Genomic DNA, 17,885 nt, shown 5'->3' with positions numbered 1-17,885 from the left:
TTGGTAAAATATTGTCTGTTTCATCAGTTTAAATGCCAAGAATGCTTCTAAGGATGAGATGGCTGATTTGATTTGTTGTCAGATCTGCAGAATCCTAAAAAGATTTTTTTTAAAAAAAAAATCAAACATAGACCTTTCTTTGTTTTTATACTACACCTTGGAAATAATCACAAACCTGTTTTTGAATGTTTCCTATTGATGCCGTCTTCCACAGGAATGTTGGTGATGGCTGGGAACTAGCTTCAGCAGAGTTTTCAGTTACTGAAGATCCCTAGAAAAGTAAGGACATGTTTTAACATTTCCCCCTCCTTTATTTTGCAGCTCTCCAATCAAGTAGTTTCCATATAAAAGCTTACCTGCATTACAGCGTTATCTGTTGCAATTGCCTCCAACGTGTTGTTCCACATTTGGCTGATCTCATTCTCTTCCTCTTTTAGCAGTTTAGTTGGTGAAAAACATTCCTCTTCATCAGAACTCGTGCTAATATAATGCTTTTGAGGATTAGGCCTCTCTACCAATGGAGGCGTAGTTAATTCAGTAGGACTCAAAGGGGCGCTGGCTGCTTCCATGTTTAATGCTCAGAACGTGTCTGGGCATGGGAAATACACTCCTGTGCCAAGTCTGGCCATCCCCTTTCCTGATTGGTTAGGGCTTCAAAACTTCGCCCTATTGGTCCGTGATTGGGTGACATAGCTGTACAGGGGTCACTTGTCCCTATTGGGCTAATCTGGAGGGGGGAAATGGTCCTCTCCGGGGTCCATTTCAGGCACCCTATTTTGACCTAAGGGGCTTAAACCTCTTCAGATTGGTCCCCTGGAGACCACGTGCTCATAAAGGGGTCAAATGCCCTTATAGGGCCAATCTAGGAGCCTATTTTAAGTAAAAATGCACCCCTTGGTCCAGTGGGGGGCCACATGCTCATGGGGGTTACATCGCTTCCGTTTCCAGGATGGGATATCTGCTGACATCATCAATCAAACTCAAAAGGGGCAGGGCGTAGCAGTTTGACAGGAGGTGGTCTTTTTATACTATTCTCAATCACGTATTGAACGTCAGTGCAGTTTGATCCTCAGTGTGTCCAAAATGATTATGCCTCGAGCTAGTACATTCACCAGCAAAGCTACAATGGATCTTTGGGGTAGGTACCAGCAAGTTCTCAAAGTTCAACTCTTCTTACTTGCAAATATTTACATTTTTGTCACCATTCCCTATTATAGATGTAATTGTTTTTAGGAGTGAGGTGGGACAAAAGGTAAAAGAACTGAATTCTGTTCCAGTCAAGGCAAATTGTTCTTCACTCTTTAACCCACTTTTGTTAGATAGACAACGGATAGCATAACTGTAGGACTTTTGACTCTCACAGAAGCCAAGGCTAGATTCCAATAAACTGGAAGTTCACTGTTAGAAAGAAGTGTTGAAAAGCCTTGATGGACAGCTCAGTCATGGTGCTGGGTTACACTGCACTTTTCACCAGACTCTGGAATGCAGGAGACACTTGATACCTTGTAAGAATAGGAAAGGTCTATACTGGTTTTTATTGAAGCCTGGAGCAGTGCTAGAAGAATGTCAACTGCCTTGAATGAAACAGCATCCCACTTCATATCAGCTGCCATTCCATTTGTTTCAATTCAGAGTTTAGAAACAGAGAAGTGTAATCTTTCACTGGCTGGCTGTGTGAGGGGGGTTTGGAGCATTTCTACTCTCCCCTCAACTTCTTTTGAACTTTTGCTGAGCCAGCTCATTCTCTAGACCCCTGGCTCTCAGACTATGGGGAAAAACCCTGGAGAGGAGTAGGGAACATCATCAGGGGGCATGAATTTCCCATTAGGAACAGAATCCAAAGGCATGGAAGAGCCTTCCTTTCCCAAACCACCATGGTTTAGCACTGCAGTCACTGCTACCTCTGAGAAAGAGAAAGATAGCCCATATATACATGGGAGTGCTTGAATAAAATCCTAGGAACACCACCCAGTGTTGCTCCCTCTCAGCACCTGAGACAAGTATTATCTCCTCTGTGTTTCAGAGAAATGGAAAGGTTGATACTTTAATCCCTCAAGACTGGCATAATGGAGTCACCATTCTGTGCATTGCCAACACTGAAGTAGACAGCAAAACAGTACCAGTAAAAAGTAGAAAGAATATATCACCACTAATGTCCTTTTGGGGGTGGAAAGGGGGGGAAACCGGTTGAACAGGGTCTAAGTGGGAGGTGACAGAAAGAAACTGAAGCAACTGTGAACATACACTGAAAGAGTTTAAAGAGGTAGGAGGGGACAGGTTTCACAGAAAAGGGGATTCCATGGAAGATTCTTTTGTTCAGAGAAGTGGGGAAACAACAGGCAAGAAGTAGGTCAACGGAAGAAGCTAACAAGGATTTTTGAGAAAAGAGTCAATATGGTGTGGTGGCAAGGAATGTATAGGGGAAACCAAGTATCAACCCCCCCTTAGCCATGGACCACTGGGTGATGCCAGGCCAGTCCCTTTATCTCAGTCTAATTCTTTTCACTAGATTGTTGTGACAACAAACTGAATAATCCTGTGAATGCTGCCCCAAGCTCCTTGGAGGTAAGACAAGATAATAAAGAGAGATGAAGCCAGCAGAGGGAAGGCAGCTGCAAAGGTAGGCTTGAAAGTATGTGGGCAAATGTAGGTAGGTTAGCTAGAGTGTGACTGCATAGGATTTCCATTGGTTGGGGGGGCAAAACTGAGTCTGGATGGTGAAAAAGTACATGTGCAAATGTGCTTGACATAATTTATACAGGCTGCAGAATCCAGCTTTTCTTACTACAGAATTCCTGATACCTTGGTGCAGAATATGTTTCTGTGAAGTACTTTTTTGTGCAAAGTATTATTATTATTATTAATAATAATTACATTTATACCCCGCTTTTCTTTTCATGATTGAAACCCAAGGCGGCTTACATATGCTTCCCAGGCTGTCTCACATCCAGGCACTGACGATACCTGACCCTGCTTAGCTTCAGTAGGGAGCTGACCTTATGTGCCTTCAGACCATAGCCTGGGACAGGTACACACAGGTACAAGCAGAATTACAGGATCGCTATAGGACATTCAGAACTAAGTGTCTTAATTCAAGTCTTACTTTCATAGTGAATGTGCACACCAATATTGGGAACACCAAATAATTATTCAAAAGTGTTCTTGTTGTGTACACACTGTCCTTCCATCAGACAGCTGTCCTATCTGCAGCAGGTCATCCACCAGATTAGCGTGTGCATTACTCTCCATCTGCTGCAGGAAGAGATAAGAGAACTGTACTGATTACTATCTCATAAAGCTTCCATGCCACACAGAGCATCTTTAGACATTTGGTTTGAAGGGGAAAACAGGAAGTATGAGTCATGCTTCCTATATTCAGATTTCTTTCTAGCAGTCAGAACTGGGAGACACATCTCTGTTGGCCTGGAAGGTACACCGCCCCCACCCCAGCATCACCCACCCACATATTTGATTGAATAGATACCAAGTCAATAAAAGGCCAATGTCAAGAGGTCCATCATACCCAAGCATTACATTATAATGCAATGGTTCCCAATTTTTTTTCTGCATGGACCACTTGAAAATTGCTGATGGTCTTGGAGGACCGCTTAACAATTTTTCTGCCTGTTTCAGCAATTGTAATGCACTGTAACTAGACACTATATGATTTTTAACTGGCGGGATATAAATTTAACAAAAAAATAATAAAATAAAATAAAAATACTATTTAAAATCAATATAAATATTTAATGTGGACATGTCGCAGACCATCTGAATGACGCTTGCAGACGATTGGTGGTCCATGGACCAAAATTTGAGGAACCCCTGTTGTAGTATTCCACCAACCAATTTATATGTTTAACAGAATTAAGTGGTAAAATCTTTCCAGGATTGTACTAATTAAGGGCTGGATTGTTGGTATAACTAGAATAGTTGGAAAAGAGAAGGAAATAAATGTTTCTGTTGATTACATAAACTATTCAACATAGGTCATCTTCAAAACTGTTATACTGGAATATTTGACATACAAATAAAGGCAAAATCATTCTGGACCTCCATATTTTGAATTTTAGACAAACTATGACTTGCAGAACAATCCCATGTTTACTCAAAAAGAAGGCTCATGGACTTCAAAGGCTACTCCTAAGTAAGTATATCTGGGATTGCAGCCTTGAAAGCATACAATGAGTCTTGTGGCAACTTAAAACCTAACCAATTTATTATGGCATACATTTTTGCCATGATAGATTGATTAGTCTTTATAGTATTATAAGACTCTTTGTTATTTTTGCAGCAACACATTACTATGGCTACCTTTATGGAAATTGTTAGTACAAAACTTAGATATTATTTTGAAAATTAACACAGTGGGTTTTGTAAGTTCTTTGGAATCAAGGGGAAGAAGCGGGCAGAAACCAGTCCCTCTCATATATATTTGTTCTGAATTGCTTCCTACATATTACAATAATTCCAAATTTCAGGCCAAATCATTATTAGACAGTATGAACATGAATTTTAGGGTTATGAGTATTAAAGGTGTTTTCTGTATCTAAAATCAAGATCTGTTCCTAGTTGTGTTATGTTTCTGCAACCGCCTTGCAGTAACGCAGCCAGTCATTATTATTTTTAAACTGAGGTAGTTAGAACAGCCACATACAAGATATTAATAGTCTTGCATGGTTTTCTCCTCCCACCTTTTTTTGGTAAATGATGGTGATCCATTGTGAATCAACACTGTACCAATTTCTATCCTTCCAGGTGAAAACAGGCAGAGTCTAAAGGGGGGCGGGGGGGCTCTGAACGCCCGTCGGCTGCATTCACTGAGGCTATCCTTTTCAGGGGGGCGAAAACGGGTTCGAAGTGCCACTCCTCGCCTCTTCCAAAGTACCCCTTCCAGCAGATGCCTTGACTTCACTCTACAGTCTACAGAATGTGCACACTCTCGGCCAGAGCTGCCAGCTTGGTTTCGGGTCGCACTCTGTTATTGTTCATTAATCCGACGGCATCTCTTCCATTCGCTCCGCTTGCCTCACAGAACTTTTTCAGTCGTCGCCTGGTTACCAGCACTGCAGCACGGGCACTTCCCGCGAAGTGTCCAGAGGGACGCGACAACAGCGGCGCTGCGTCTTTCCCTGGCCAGGTTCAGGACGCCCAACCCGCGGTGCCACCTGCACACAGGAGCCAAGGCGCATGCTCCCGTCGGAAGGAGGCGGGGACTGGTGCTGCTCCGCGAATAAACAGGCTGGGTTTGTAAACGTTCAGAGTTGGATCATCCGCGGGAAAGAAAGAGTTGCTCCTTCTTTCCTTCCTCGCTTCTTCACGCCCTCATCAGTCCCCCCCCCGCGGGGTTAGTCACTTGATCAACGTGCAGCTCGGCATCACATTACACGCGCGCACCTTGTTGCCTTTCCCTGTAAGGTTTAGGAGGGAGCGTTATGCTGAGGTGGGCGGGAAACAAGAAGGAGCAAACCTGTGAACAGGATCAATTCATGCCGGCTGCAGAATAAAGAATTAAAGCTTTACCTGGACTTCAGGCTACAGACAGATGCAAGGAGGACTTTCAGAGGGTTTGTGCATTTTTCGGGGAAGCGTTCAGACATGCCACCCACTCCTGAGTGGTAGAGCCCAGGAAAAAAAGCGCTTTGTGACTTGATTTTGCTGCAACACACTGAGGGGGTGAAAGGCAAAGAGAAGGCAAAGCTGCGGGGAAGAGGAGACTCATGGAGGCAGGAAAGAAGAAAAAGGGACCTTCCTGCAGGGTTTCAAAGGAAACATTCACTGCTCGGCGTCTGGTTATTTTTCTTTTTTCGGTCCTAAAGGACACTGGAAGGAAAGTGGCTGGCAGCCCCATCCTGTTTTGCGGTGGCTGGGAGTTTGGTTATTTCCTTGGCCCAGGGAAAGCCCAAGAAATTTGCCTGAAGCAAAGAACAACATATTTCTCTCTCTTCCCCCACACCGGCGGATTTCATGTACAAAAGCCGACCGAAACTTCGGGACTCCTCTCCACCCCACCTGAAGAACCTAGATTGGCGCAGGGCCTGTTGGGTAGGCTGGAAGGGGGGGACGTGACTCTCTCGGTCTTCCACCACCTCTCCTCACCGCTACTGCCTCCGCCCTCAGCATCTTGTTGCCTTACAGCGCCCTTTTCATTCCCAGCTAGCCTACCGCGACCTAAACAGGAGAGCTTGCGGAAAAAGCGTGGAAGGGGGTTCCACATGAGTGGGATAAGAAAGCAGGCAGGCAGGAAAGAGCAAGGAATAGGGTCATTCCCTTTTCTGGGTCGGAGGAACGAGCTAGAAGGGCGGCACAGAAGGGGTAGCAGAAACCTGAGCTTCGGGAGCGGATTTCTGGATGGCGAGAGTGCAGAGGTATATTTCTGAGGAAACAAAGCGCGTCTTGCGCTTGTCTTTACCCGCCTTTCTGCTCCCCCTCGCCCTGCCTTTCTTCTTGTCAACGTCTGAGGCCGAACATGCTGTCTTGCGAGTGACCCCGTTAGATTTTTGCTGAGGGTGTAGGAAAAAGAAAGGGTGGGGGTTATGCAACGCAATTTAAAAACACCCCTCGTTATTCCGTAAAACTTTCCTTTAAAACACACACGCACAAAAGAGTGCTGCTAATCGCCTGCCTCCTGTGGATGGGCCCTGGGTCTGCCTGCCATTCAGCTCTTTGAAGCTAGAAGGTGTTCCGGAGAAGCTGGGATCAACGGCCGGGGATTTTGCGCACAAGTAAAGGAAAGTGTTAATAGACACTTACAAACTACCGCAGTGGTGAATGACTCATCCAATCACCGCGGAGAAAAAAGAGCAGCCGGATAGAGGTCTCCACAGAAGAGAAAGAAGCTCTCATTTTCACTCATTGCAGCTCAATGCTAGGCATGTCTACTTGGAAGTAAGTTCCATTGAGTTCCATGGGGATTAATTTTCAAAGAAGTGTGAATTCTATTACAGGCTTTTTAAAGAAATCCGTCAAAATAAAAAGTTGCTCTAATGTCTTATAAAACAATATCTAGGCTGTCATTCCATATCAGTACTCACCTAGAAGAAAACCCGACATGAAATCAGTAGGATTAACTTCCAAGTACACATGCATGGATCCGGGCTGCAACAGCTATTAGATCACATGTAATCAACGGCAACGCGGCAATTTGTAAAAATAGACTAGACTTTCTCAGTCCCAAACCTATCTTCCCCCCACCCCCATGGCAGGTAATTCACACAAAGCCTTTAATTTGCAAAAAGTGTACACGACAGATTATATCTGAAATGTGTATTTGAATACATGTTTTATTAAGAGATTCTCTCACCTTTGTTCACCAGAATAAAAACTCGTGCACATACACCCTCATGGAAATAAAGAACACTGTGTGTTTGTAGGATTCTTCCTAGATTCCTTTTTCTGGTTTGAGAGCTATCCTAAGTTGAAACGCTGTAAATGCTTGAAAGTGGTGCAGCCTTCGATTCCCCCCACACTGAAGTCAGTCGTGTTCTTTCCCCAGTGAGGCACTACTTCTAACGGTTTGGCACAGAATTTTTGTAAGCCTCAGCAGGACTCGGAGCGTCGAAAGGTGGCATCAAAGCTAATTCTGTAGTAATTTGCCATAAAGCACAGTAAGGAGGCGTTGCTCCTGTCCACCAGACACCCACTCTCCGCAAGCGAGCGAAATAACGAAAGGCGCTGTAACCGTCGCCAGCCAGTGGAAAGGACGCTAGGACCCTGGGGGACCCCGTTCCAAACTGCATCGTCTCTGCTGCATTATAAATACTTCTCCAAAATACGGCGGACCTCCTTTCTCCCTTCGCCACTGCCTCCTCAGTCCATTTCGCATCATTAAAAAGCATCGAGCGTAGCCACTGCTTGGCAGGATTCTTTTCTTTTTCTTTTCCTAAATTTCAAGCCATTTTTCTTGGTCAGTTTGCATGCATTATTTGTCTCCCAAGATGGTTTGTGAGACTAAGATAGTGGCAGAAGATCATGAATCGATTTTAGGAACAAAAAAAGAGACAATAATCGTCTCGTCTTCTCAGATGTGGCCCTCTTTAGCGGGCTCGACGTCGTCTCCCCCGACATCTCTGGGCACCGCGGTGGATGCAGAGGACAAGAAGGAGGGCGTTTGCATCAGGGAATTTCACCCTTGCGATCAAGAAGTGGTGCGTCGCATATTTTATGAAGGCATAATGGAAAGGATCCCTAACACAGCCTTCAGAGGGTTAAAAGACCAGCCCTTTACGCAGCTGGTTTATGGGACAATGGCTGGTAAGTGGGGTCGCTTTTTGCACTTGGGAAGGTGGACAAGAACCGGAAGCTCTCGTCTTAGCCCCCCGGCTCCTGGTGCACAGCAGACGGAATTGGGGGGCGGGGGTCTGAAAGCGCCCCTGGCGCGCTCCAGGTACCGGCCAACGCGAGCAGCAGCAGGAGGCGGCGGCGGCGGCGGCAACGTTTTGCCTGTAGCGATCGCTTTCTGCAGAGCCAAGGACTGTCGGTGTCCTCTGTTGCTGCTGGTTGTCCCTTGCTCGAACCCTGTAGGATGGCCGGTGGCGGCGGCAGCAACAGCCGCAGCAGGCTTGCAGCTGGCCGATTGCCTGAGCGGGAGTGCGCGAGTGAACGAGTCTCTGTGGTCCGGAGATGGGGTGCCTTTCCGGGGTAAGCACGACTCTCCGGCTGGGCGACGGAAGCCAGCCTGCCCGCCTCCCTCCCGGGGTTAGACAGCCCGCCTCCCACTCCCCGGGTGTGTGTGTGTGTGTGAGAGAGAGAGAGAGAGGGATGGAGGGACGGACGGAATGAGGGAGGAAATCAGCCTCTGCCACCGAGGAAGCTGGCCCAAGAAGCTCACGGCTTCGTCGGCGTGTCCCATGCTGAGCAGCCCGTTCTGTGGCAGGTCTGCCTTCCTTCCTTTTGCCAGCGATTCGGAGTCTTTCCGCAAAGCCAACAGTAGCAGAGAAGCTTTCACTCCGCTATCATGAAGTGACCTTTATATGAGTTTTCCGCGGTCTGTGGCACAATGTAAAATTGGCTTGAATGTGTATTTTACGTTAAGTGCCATTCCTACACTTAAGGTGCTCATTAAATAATGTTCACAACTGAGGCATACTAAGCAAGTGTGCTGCTACCCCTTCTGAAAAAACACGATGGAATGTGGCATTGGAGAACAGGCCAATGTGGCAGGGAGCCTAAATGTAGCTGTGAAACTCCTTAGAGGCCAAGCAGACTGGAGGGCTTGCCTCGATACATGGCACAAGTGAAGACCACAGCAGTTGCCAGGCTGGGAAAATGGCCCTGCTTCTGTGAGTCTGCTGCCTTCTTGCCTTTTCTAGGAATCTAGGTGGAGAGACATGCAGGCAGGTTCGGTAAAGCAGCGGCTGCTGCAGGTTTAGCAGGCAGACATTTGGGGAGGCAAGTAGCATCTGTGGGCAGCTCCTGTTTGCCAGGAACATGCAGCTACCATGGCCTCTGGTTAGCTCCTGCAATCAAATTTAAATCAATCACACATTCACTTCTGGCAGGTGTATCCAAAATGCTATTTTTAGGGGGTGGGGTGCTAGCTTGTGGTATCTGAACGTAAGGAAATTCTGTCTGTCAGAATTGCATACTAGGGCCTGTGCATATAGGCCATAGTTCTGTGGTAGTGCACCTGCTTTAAGAACATAAGAACATAAGAAGAGCCTGCTGGATCAGGCCAGTGGCCCATCTAGTCCAGCATCCGACTGTGGTGAACTGCTGCTGGTCAGAGTGGCAATGCTGAACTAGATGGACCAATATAAGGCAGTTTCATATGGCTAGGGCCTCAGGTAGCAAGAGCTCACAGAGAAGAGTTTTTAGCATCAATTTGTGAGGACATGCTACCAGTCATGACCATGATAACTTACCTGACTAGCAGCAATAAATGTCCACACCAAATGATTTTAAACAACCGCCAATCAAAATGTGATACCCGGACCCACACCTCCTTGTAAGACTGAATGCTTGCTAGTTAAACAGATCACTGTGCCATGTTAAGGAATGCAGCAAGCAATATTTATTTTTCACTATTCCAGAAAGAGTACTGTTTATCCCTTGCCTCCCTGCTACTCAGTTATAAGCAGCAAATGAGCTAGGATTGCTAATTTCCCTAGAAAATCAGCCATACATATTATAATTTGAATTTAAAAAATTGTTGTTATGTGCCTTCAAGTCGACCACGACCCATGGCGACCCTATGAATCAGTGACCTTCAAGAGCACCTGTCATGAACCATCTTGTTCAGATCTTGCAAGTTCAGGTCTGTGGCTTCCTTTATGGAATCAATCCATCTCTTGTTTGGCCTTCCTCTTTTTCTACTCCCTTCTGTTTTTCCAAACATTATTATATTTTCTAGTGAATCAGGTCTTCTCATTATGTGTCCAAAGTATGATTACCTCAGTTTCATCATTTTAGCTTCTAGTGACAGTTCTGGTTTAATTTGTTCTAACACCCAATTATTTGTCTTTTACTCAGTCCATGGTATGCGCAAAGCTCTCCTCCAACACCACATTTCAAACGAGTTGATTTTTCTCTTATCTGCTTTTTTCACTGTCCAACTTTCACATCCATACGCAGAGATCGGGAATACCATGGTCTGAATGATCCTGACTTTGGTGTTCAGTGATACATCTTTGCATTTGAGGACCTTTTCTAGTTCTCTCATAGCTGCCCTCCTAGCCTTCTTCTCATTTCTTGAGTATTGTCTCCATTTTGGTTAATGACTGTGCCAAGGTATTGGTAATCCTTGACAAGTACAATGTCCTCAATGCCAACTTTAAAGTTACATAAATCTTCTGTTTCATTACTTTAGTCTTTTTGACATTGAGCTGTAGTCCTGCTTTTGTGCTTTCCTCTTTAACTTTCATCAGCATTCTTTTTAAATCATTACTGGTTTCTGCTAATAGTATTGTATCGTCAGCATATCTTAAATTATTGATATTTCTCCCTCCAATTTTCACACCTCCTTCATCTTAGTCCAATCCCGCTTTCCGTATATGTTCTGCATACAGATTAAACAAATAGGGTGATAAAATACACCCCTGTCTCACACCCTTTCCATGTGGAACCAATCGGTTTCTCCATATTCTGTCTTTACAGTAGCCTCTTGTCCAGAGTATAGGTTGCGCATCAGGGCAATCAGAAGCTGTGGCACCCCCATTTCTTTTAAAGCATTCCATAGTTTTTCATGATCTACACAGTCAAAGTTTTTGCTGTAGTCTATAAAGCACAGGGTGATTTTCTTCTGAAATTCCTTGCTCCGTTCCATCATCCAGCATATGTTTGTAATATGATCTCTGGTGCCTCTTCCCTTCCTAAATCCAGCTTGGACGTCTGGCATTTCTTGCTCCCTATATGTCAAGAGCCTATATGTTGTAGAATCTTGAGCATTACTTTACTTGCATGGAATATTAAGGCAATAGTTCGATAATTACTGCATTCCCTGGGATCCCCTGTTTTTGGAATTGGGTGTATATTGAACGCTTCCAGTTTGTGGGCCATTGTTTAGTTTTCCATATTTTTCCAGAGTTTTCTTGAGCAATTGTGCTGAGTTGTTCCTTGTGTTTTAAGGCAGAGTATGGGGGAGCTTAGGGGTAGGAGGTCCCAAGTTCAATCCCTGGTATCCTTAGGTAGGGGCTGGGAGAGACCCCCTCTCTGAAACCCTGGAGAGCTGCTGCCAGTCAGTGTAGATGATACTGAGCTAGATGGACCAATGCTCTGACTCAGTAGAAGGCAGCTTCCTCTGTTCCCATGAAGCTTTAAAACCATTCTTTAGAGGCTTTTGTATGTTTTTTTTCTGAGCTGTCATTAGTGTTCAGGGCTTGCTAACTGAATTTATAAGCTTGCCTGTCCATTCTACTGGTGATCTGTCTCTATTTTATGTTTATTTTCATGTACATGTGTTTTTAAAACAAAGTCCATGCTACCAAATTGCAAAACTGCTCTGAGGACTGGGGGGCAAGGAGAGGGAGAGAAGAGAGTTTATGACTGCACAGACACCAGCCAATCAGCATTGCACATTGTTGACTTCTACTGCAAACTGGCATAAACTGTTTTCTCTGAGCTCAGTTGGGAGAGGTACATTTTGTGAAATGTTGCAAGGGGAATTTCAGAATGGATCCACTGCAGTTCCAGTACTTACGTAATGTACATTTGTATGTAGTCTTAGGAAAAAACAACGGTCACTTTTTAAAAAGAAAATGGTGCTGGTTTCCAACAATGTTGCCATTTTTATTGCTGATGTTTTGATGCCACTGTATACTTCAATTATATTCCCTCTCTCCCTCCTCCCCATATATTGCTATGAACCACCTTGGAACCAGTCGAAAGGCAGCATATAAATGTTTTAAATAAATCGTACACTTGACATGGAGTAACAATGAAGCTTCCTGCTTTGTCATGATGGGAAGGGGTCATTCTGCATAGCTCATCTGGTGCTGGAAATGCAAAGACTTCAGGTACCTCTGATGACTAGGAAAGGATAAGTGTATTTGCATCCATCCTGAAATAAGCAGGAATGCTTATTCCTGTCCCTCTGGATTACTGCTTGTGGACTCTCCAATGCATCAGTTCAGTGGTGGGGCGGGGAGGGGAGAATGTAGAGATGTGGTTCTTTAAGAGAAATTTAATATTTCACTTAATAGTTTAATTAGCTTAATATTTATGTTCTACATTTCTGTAACAGGGAAGCTGGTGATATCACCCACGAAAGAATTCCATAGTCCTGGTGCCACAACAAAGAAGGCTGCATTTCTTGTCCCCATTTGTCTTAATTTCATGGGTGAACAGGACAGAGCACAGCCTCAGAGGCCAATTGCAGAGGCCAGGCTGGTTCATATGGGAGCTTCTGAAATAAAATAGTCCTAAGGCTGTTTAAGGCTTTAAAGTGCAGCACCAGCACTTTAAACCATGTGTGGAAATAGGAAGCCAGTGCAGGTGGAATAAAATTGGAATTATGTGCTCTAATCTTTTAACACCTGATAGCAACCTGACAGAAGCATTTTGAACCAACTGAAGTTTTTGGACTGTTTTTGAAGATAGCCTTACATTGACAGCATTTAAATAATCTAGTCAAAAGTAAACAGGACATAGATCTGTCTCCTTCAGGAAATACCATAGCTAGCAAATTAGCTGAAGCTGGTAAAAGGCACTCTTTTGTCACTGCTATCAGCTTTATATCCAGGGAACATGACAGATCGAGGAGTACCCCCAAGTTGTGCACCTGCTGCTTCAAGGGGTAGTGCAGTCATGTTCAGAACAGGTTGAATATCCTTACGCAAACTTCCAATAGTACTTCCATCTTGTATGGTTCAAGTTCATCTGTTCCTGAATCAATTTCAGGCACTTGTGACAACCTAGAAGCCAATAGACGTTGGGTGGAAGGAACAGCAGTCTCCCAGCACCACCTTCAGACATCAGCCTTGCAGGTACAAATGGAACCACTACAAAACAGTGCCTCCTAATTCCATTCTTGTAAGGCATCCTAGAAGGATATCTTAATCAATAGTAACAAACACCACTGAGAACAAGATCACATTTCCCAATCCATCTCCCAGTGATTGACTAAACATGTGCCTACTGAATTGAGCCGCAATACATTGAAGACTTTTGTTTAATGCAAGTACTTAGAAAAGTAGCATCTTGAGGAATTCCCTCTTACATAGCAGAAGATACCTCTTCTCAGAGAGTGTCTTCTACAACATATGCATCAAGCATTTTTTTGATTGCTTAAGTAGCAACATAATATAATCAGTCTGATTTTACATCAAACTACAGTTACAGTTTCAGATTCAACTGAAATAAATTTGACAAAGATTTTTAGGATGAATAATGAGAGAAATATAATTTTCTAGGTTAGATTCTCTGTAGAAACCATAGTAACACAGGAAAGAAGCAAAGTAAGAACACCACCAAACATACAAAAATGTAATTCTCTATTCTGGAGATGGCATGTGTTGCCACTAGTCACCATATGCTCAGAGGCACATGTTACCAAATTCATAGAATCATAGAATAGTAGAGTTGGAAGGGGCCTATAAGGCCATCCAGTCCAACCCCCTGTGCAATGCAGGAATCCAGAGCATTCCTGACAGATGGCTGTCCAGCTGCCTCTTGAATGCCTCCATTGTCGGAGAGCCCACTACCTCTCTAGGTAATTGGTCCCATTGCCTTATGGCTCTAACAGTTAGGAAGTTTTTCCTGATGTTCAGACGAAATCTGGCTTCCTGCGATTTGAGCGCATTATTCCGTCTCCTGCACTCTGGGATGATCGAGAAGAGATCCCAGCCCTCCTCTATGTGACAACCTTTCATGTACTTGAAGAGTGATATCATATCTCCCCTCAGTCTTCTCTTCACCAGGCTAAACAGTTCTTTCAGTCTGTCCTCATAGGGCTTTGTTTCCAGTCCCCTGATCATCCTTGTTGCCCTCCTCTGAACCTGTTCCAGTTTGTCTGCATCGTTGTTGAAGTGTGGAGACCAGAACTGGACACAATATTCAAGGTGAGGCCTAACCAGTGCTGAATAGAGGAGAACTAATACTTCATGCAATTTGGAAACTATACTTCTGTTAATGCAGCTTAATATAGCATTTGCCTTTTTTGCAGCCACATTGCACTATTGGCTCATATTCAGCTTGTGATCAACAATAATTCCAAGATCCTTCTCACATGTCATATTGCTGAGCCAAGTATCCCCCATCTTATCTGTGCATTTCGTTTTTTTTCCTAAGTGTAGAACTTTGCATTTATCCTTGTTGAATTGCATTCTGTTGCTTTCAGCCCAATGTTCCAGTCTATCAAGGTCTCTTTGAATTTTGTTTCTGTCTTCCACGGTATTAGCTATGCCCCCCAATTTTGTATCATCTGCAAATTTGATAAGCATGCTCTGTACCTCCTCATCCAAGTCATTAATAAAAATGTTGAAGAACACTGGGCCCAGGACTGAGCCCTGTGGTACCCCACTTGTTACTTCTGCCCAGTTTGAGAAGGAACCATTGAGAAGCACTCTTTGAGTACGATTCTGGAGCCAACTGTGGATCCACCTGATAGTTGTTCCATCCAGCCCACATTTAGCTAGCTTGCTAATCAATATCATGGGGCACTTTGTCAAAAGCTTTGCTGAAGTCGTGGTATATTATGTCCACAGCATTCCCACAGTCTACAAGGGAAGTTACCCGATCAAAAAATGAGATAAGCTTAGTTTGGCAGGATTTGTTCTTCATAAATCCATGTTGGCTTCTAGTAATCACTGGATTGTTTTCAAGGTGCTTACAGATTGACTGCTTTATAATCTGCTCCAGAGTTTCTCCAGGTCTGTAGTTCCCCTGTTCCTCTTTCTTGCCTTTTTCGAAGATAGGGACAACATTAGCTCTCCTCCAGTCATCTGGCACTTCACTAGTCCTCCATGATTTCGCAAAGATAATAGACAGCATTTCTGAGAGTTTTTCAGCCAGTTTCTTCAATACTCTTGGATGCAGTTTATCTGGCCCTGCCGATTTGAACTCATTCAAAGTGATTAGGTATTCCTTGACCATTTGTCTATCAATCTCAAGCTCCAATCCTGCCCCTTCTACTATGTTTCCTGGGAGGGTCACAGTTCCTTTTTTTGGAGAAGACTGAGCCAAAGTAGGAATTGAGCGCTTCTGCCTTTTCTTTGTTATCATTTTGCCATTCTCATTGAGTAGCTGTGCCACCATTTCTTTTCTTTGCCTTTTCCTATGGACATACCTAAAGAAAGCTTTTTTGTTGCTTTTAGCATCCCTCACTAACCTCAGCTCATTCTCAGCTTTAGCCTTCCTGACACCATCCCTGCAATTCCGTGATACCTGCCTGTACTCTTCCTTTGTGGCCTGGCCTTCCTTCCACTTCCTGTATGTGTCCTTTTTTGTTTTCAGGTCATCTCTAAGCTTTTTGTGAAGCTTCTTCTGTTGCTTCCCCTCTTTTTTCCTTGTTGGAATTGCTTGCCATTGCGCTTTTAGAATTTCCTTTTTTAGAAACTCCCACCCATCTTGGACTCCTTTTCTCATTAGGGTGGCTTGCCACGGAACCGTACTTACAATTATTCTGAGTTTATTAAAATCAGCTTTCCTGAAGTCCAGGGTGTGCGTATGGCTACTCTCAGCTTTTGCTTCTGTAAAATCAAGAATTCAAGTATGGTGTGGTCACTTTCCCCGAGTTCCCGTAACTGCCACTTCATCCACCAAATCATCTCTATTGGTCAGAATCAAGTCAAGGATAGCTGATCCTCTAGTTGCTTCCTCCACTTTCTGTAGGAGAAAGGTATCTCCAACACAAGTCAGAAATTTCTTGAAGGGGCCATGTTGGGCAGAATTTGTCTCCCAACAGATATCGGGATAATTGAAATCTGCCATTACTACTACATCATGCCTCTTTGAAACATTGGCAATTTGCTTTTCAAAAATTACATTCTTGTCTTCTCCTTGACTGTGTGGTTGGTAATAGACTCCAAGCATCACATTCCTTTTATTACTTGCCCCATTAATTTTAATCCAGATACTCTCGGTGGAACTACCAAGCTCATCTTCATGTATTTCTGTGCAGTGATATATATTTTTAACATATAGCGTGGCTCCACCTCCCTTTTTATTCGTTCTGTTCTTTTTGAACAAGTTACATCCTTCAATTGCTATATTCCAGTCATGGGAGTCATCCTACCAAGTTTCAGTTATACCTATCAAGTCGTAATTGCCCTCCTGTATTAAGAGTTCGAGTTTGTCCTGCTTGTTTCCCATGCTCTGTGCATTAGTATACAGGCATCGAAGACTATGTGATTTATGGCTTGGCTTCCTTACTATATTTTTCTGAGGACTGTCACTGGTCCCTATTACAGCCGATCTCTCTGTTCCCATTACTGTGCACAAGCCTTCATCAGTTGTTACCACCAAGTTTATGTCTCCCTCCCCGTTAGGATTCAGTTTAAAGTCCTCCTGATGAACTTCTCCATGCTGTGGCCAAACACATTCTTCCCAGTCCTTGTGAGATGCAACCCATCACTTGCCAGCAATCCATCTTCCAGGAAGCATAGCCCATGGTCCCAGAATCCAAATCTCTCACATCAGTACCACCTTTGTAGCCATTCATTCACACAGAGTATTTTTCTTTCCCTTTCTACTCCTCTTCTAAGTACTGGAAGGATGGATGAAAAAACTATCTGGGCCCTAAAGTCCTTGAGTTTCCTTCCTAGAGCTTCAAAGTCTGATGTGATTTCTTCATAGCTCTGTTTGCCAGTATCATTTGTTCCCACATGGATGAGGACAAAGGGATACCTGTCGGTGGGCTTGATGAGTGATGGCAATCCTTCCGTGTAGATAATGAAAAACTATGGAATGCTTTAAAAGAAATGGGGTGCCACAGCATCTGATTGTCCTGATGCACAACCTATACTCTGGACAAAAGGCTACTGTAAGGAGACAATATGGAGAAACTGATTGGTTCCCAACCGGAAAGGGTGTGAGGGGTGTATTTTATCACCCTATTTGTTTAATCTATACGCAGAACATATAAGAAAAGCGGGAATGGACCAAGATGAAGGAGGTGTGAAAATTGGAGGGAGAAATATCAATAATTTAAGATATGCAGACAATTCCATACTCTTAGCAGAAACCAGTAATGATTTGAAATGAATGCTGATGAAAGTTAAAGAGGAAAGCGCAGAAGCAGGACTACAACTGAATGTCAAAAAGACTAAAGTAACGACAACAGAAGATTTATGTAACTTTAAAGTTGACAATGAGGATATTGTCAAGGATTATCAATACCTCAGCACAGTCATTAACCGAAATGGAAATAATAGTCAAGAAATCAAAAGAAGGCTAGGACTGGGGAGGGCAGCTATGAGGAACTACAAAAGGTCCTCAAATGCAAAGATGTA

General features: G+C 43.9%; 1 protein-coding gene across 1 annotated transcript in view; it reads left to right on the top strand.

The window, feature by feature from the left end:
* Positions 1 to 5,239: 5,239 nt before the first annotated feature.
* Positions 5,240 to 17,885, top strand: part of NAT8L (N-acetyltransferase 8 like) — a 120,624-nt gene continuing 107,978 nt past the window's right edge. The window contains exon 1 of the mRNA XM_061629794.1: positions 5,240 to 8,253. Within this exon, the coding sequence (XP_061485778.1) occupies positions 7,917 to 8,253 (337 nt within the window). The 5' untranslated portion in view covers positions 5,240 to 7,916. The remainder of the gene's footprint in view (positions 8,254 to 17,885) is intronic.

Source organism: Rhineura floridana, chromosome 5 (genome assembly GCF_030035675.1).
Source record: "Rhineura floridana isolate rRhiFlo1 chromosome 5, rRhiFlo1.hap2, whole genome shotgun sequence".
Classification (NCBI taxonomy): Eukaryota; Metazoa; Chordata; class Lepidosauria; order Squamata; family Rhineuridae; genus Rhineura; species Rhineura floridana.
Note: the sequence above shows the minus strand (reverse complement) of the source record. Positions and strands in the feature narration are given on the sequence as shown.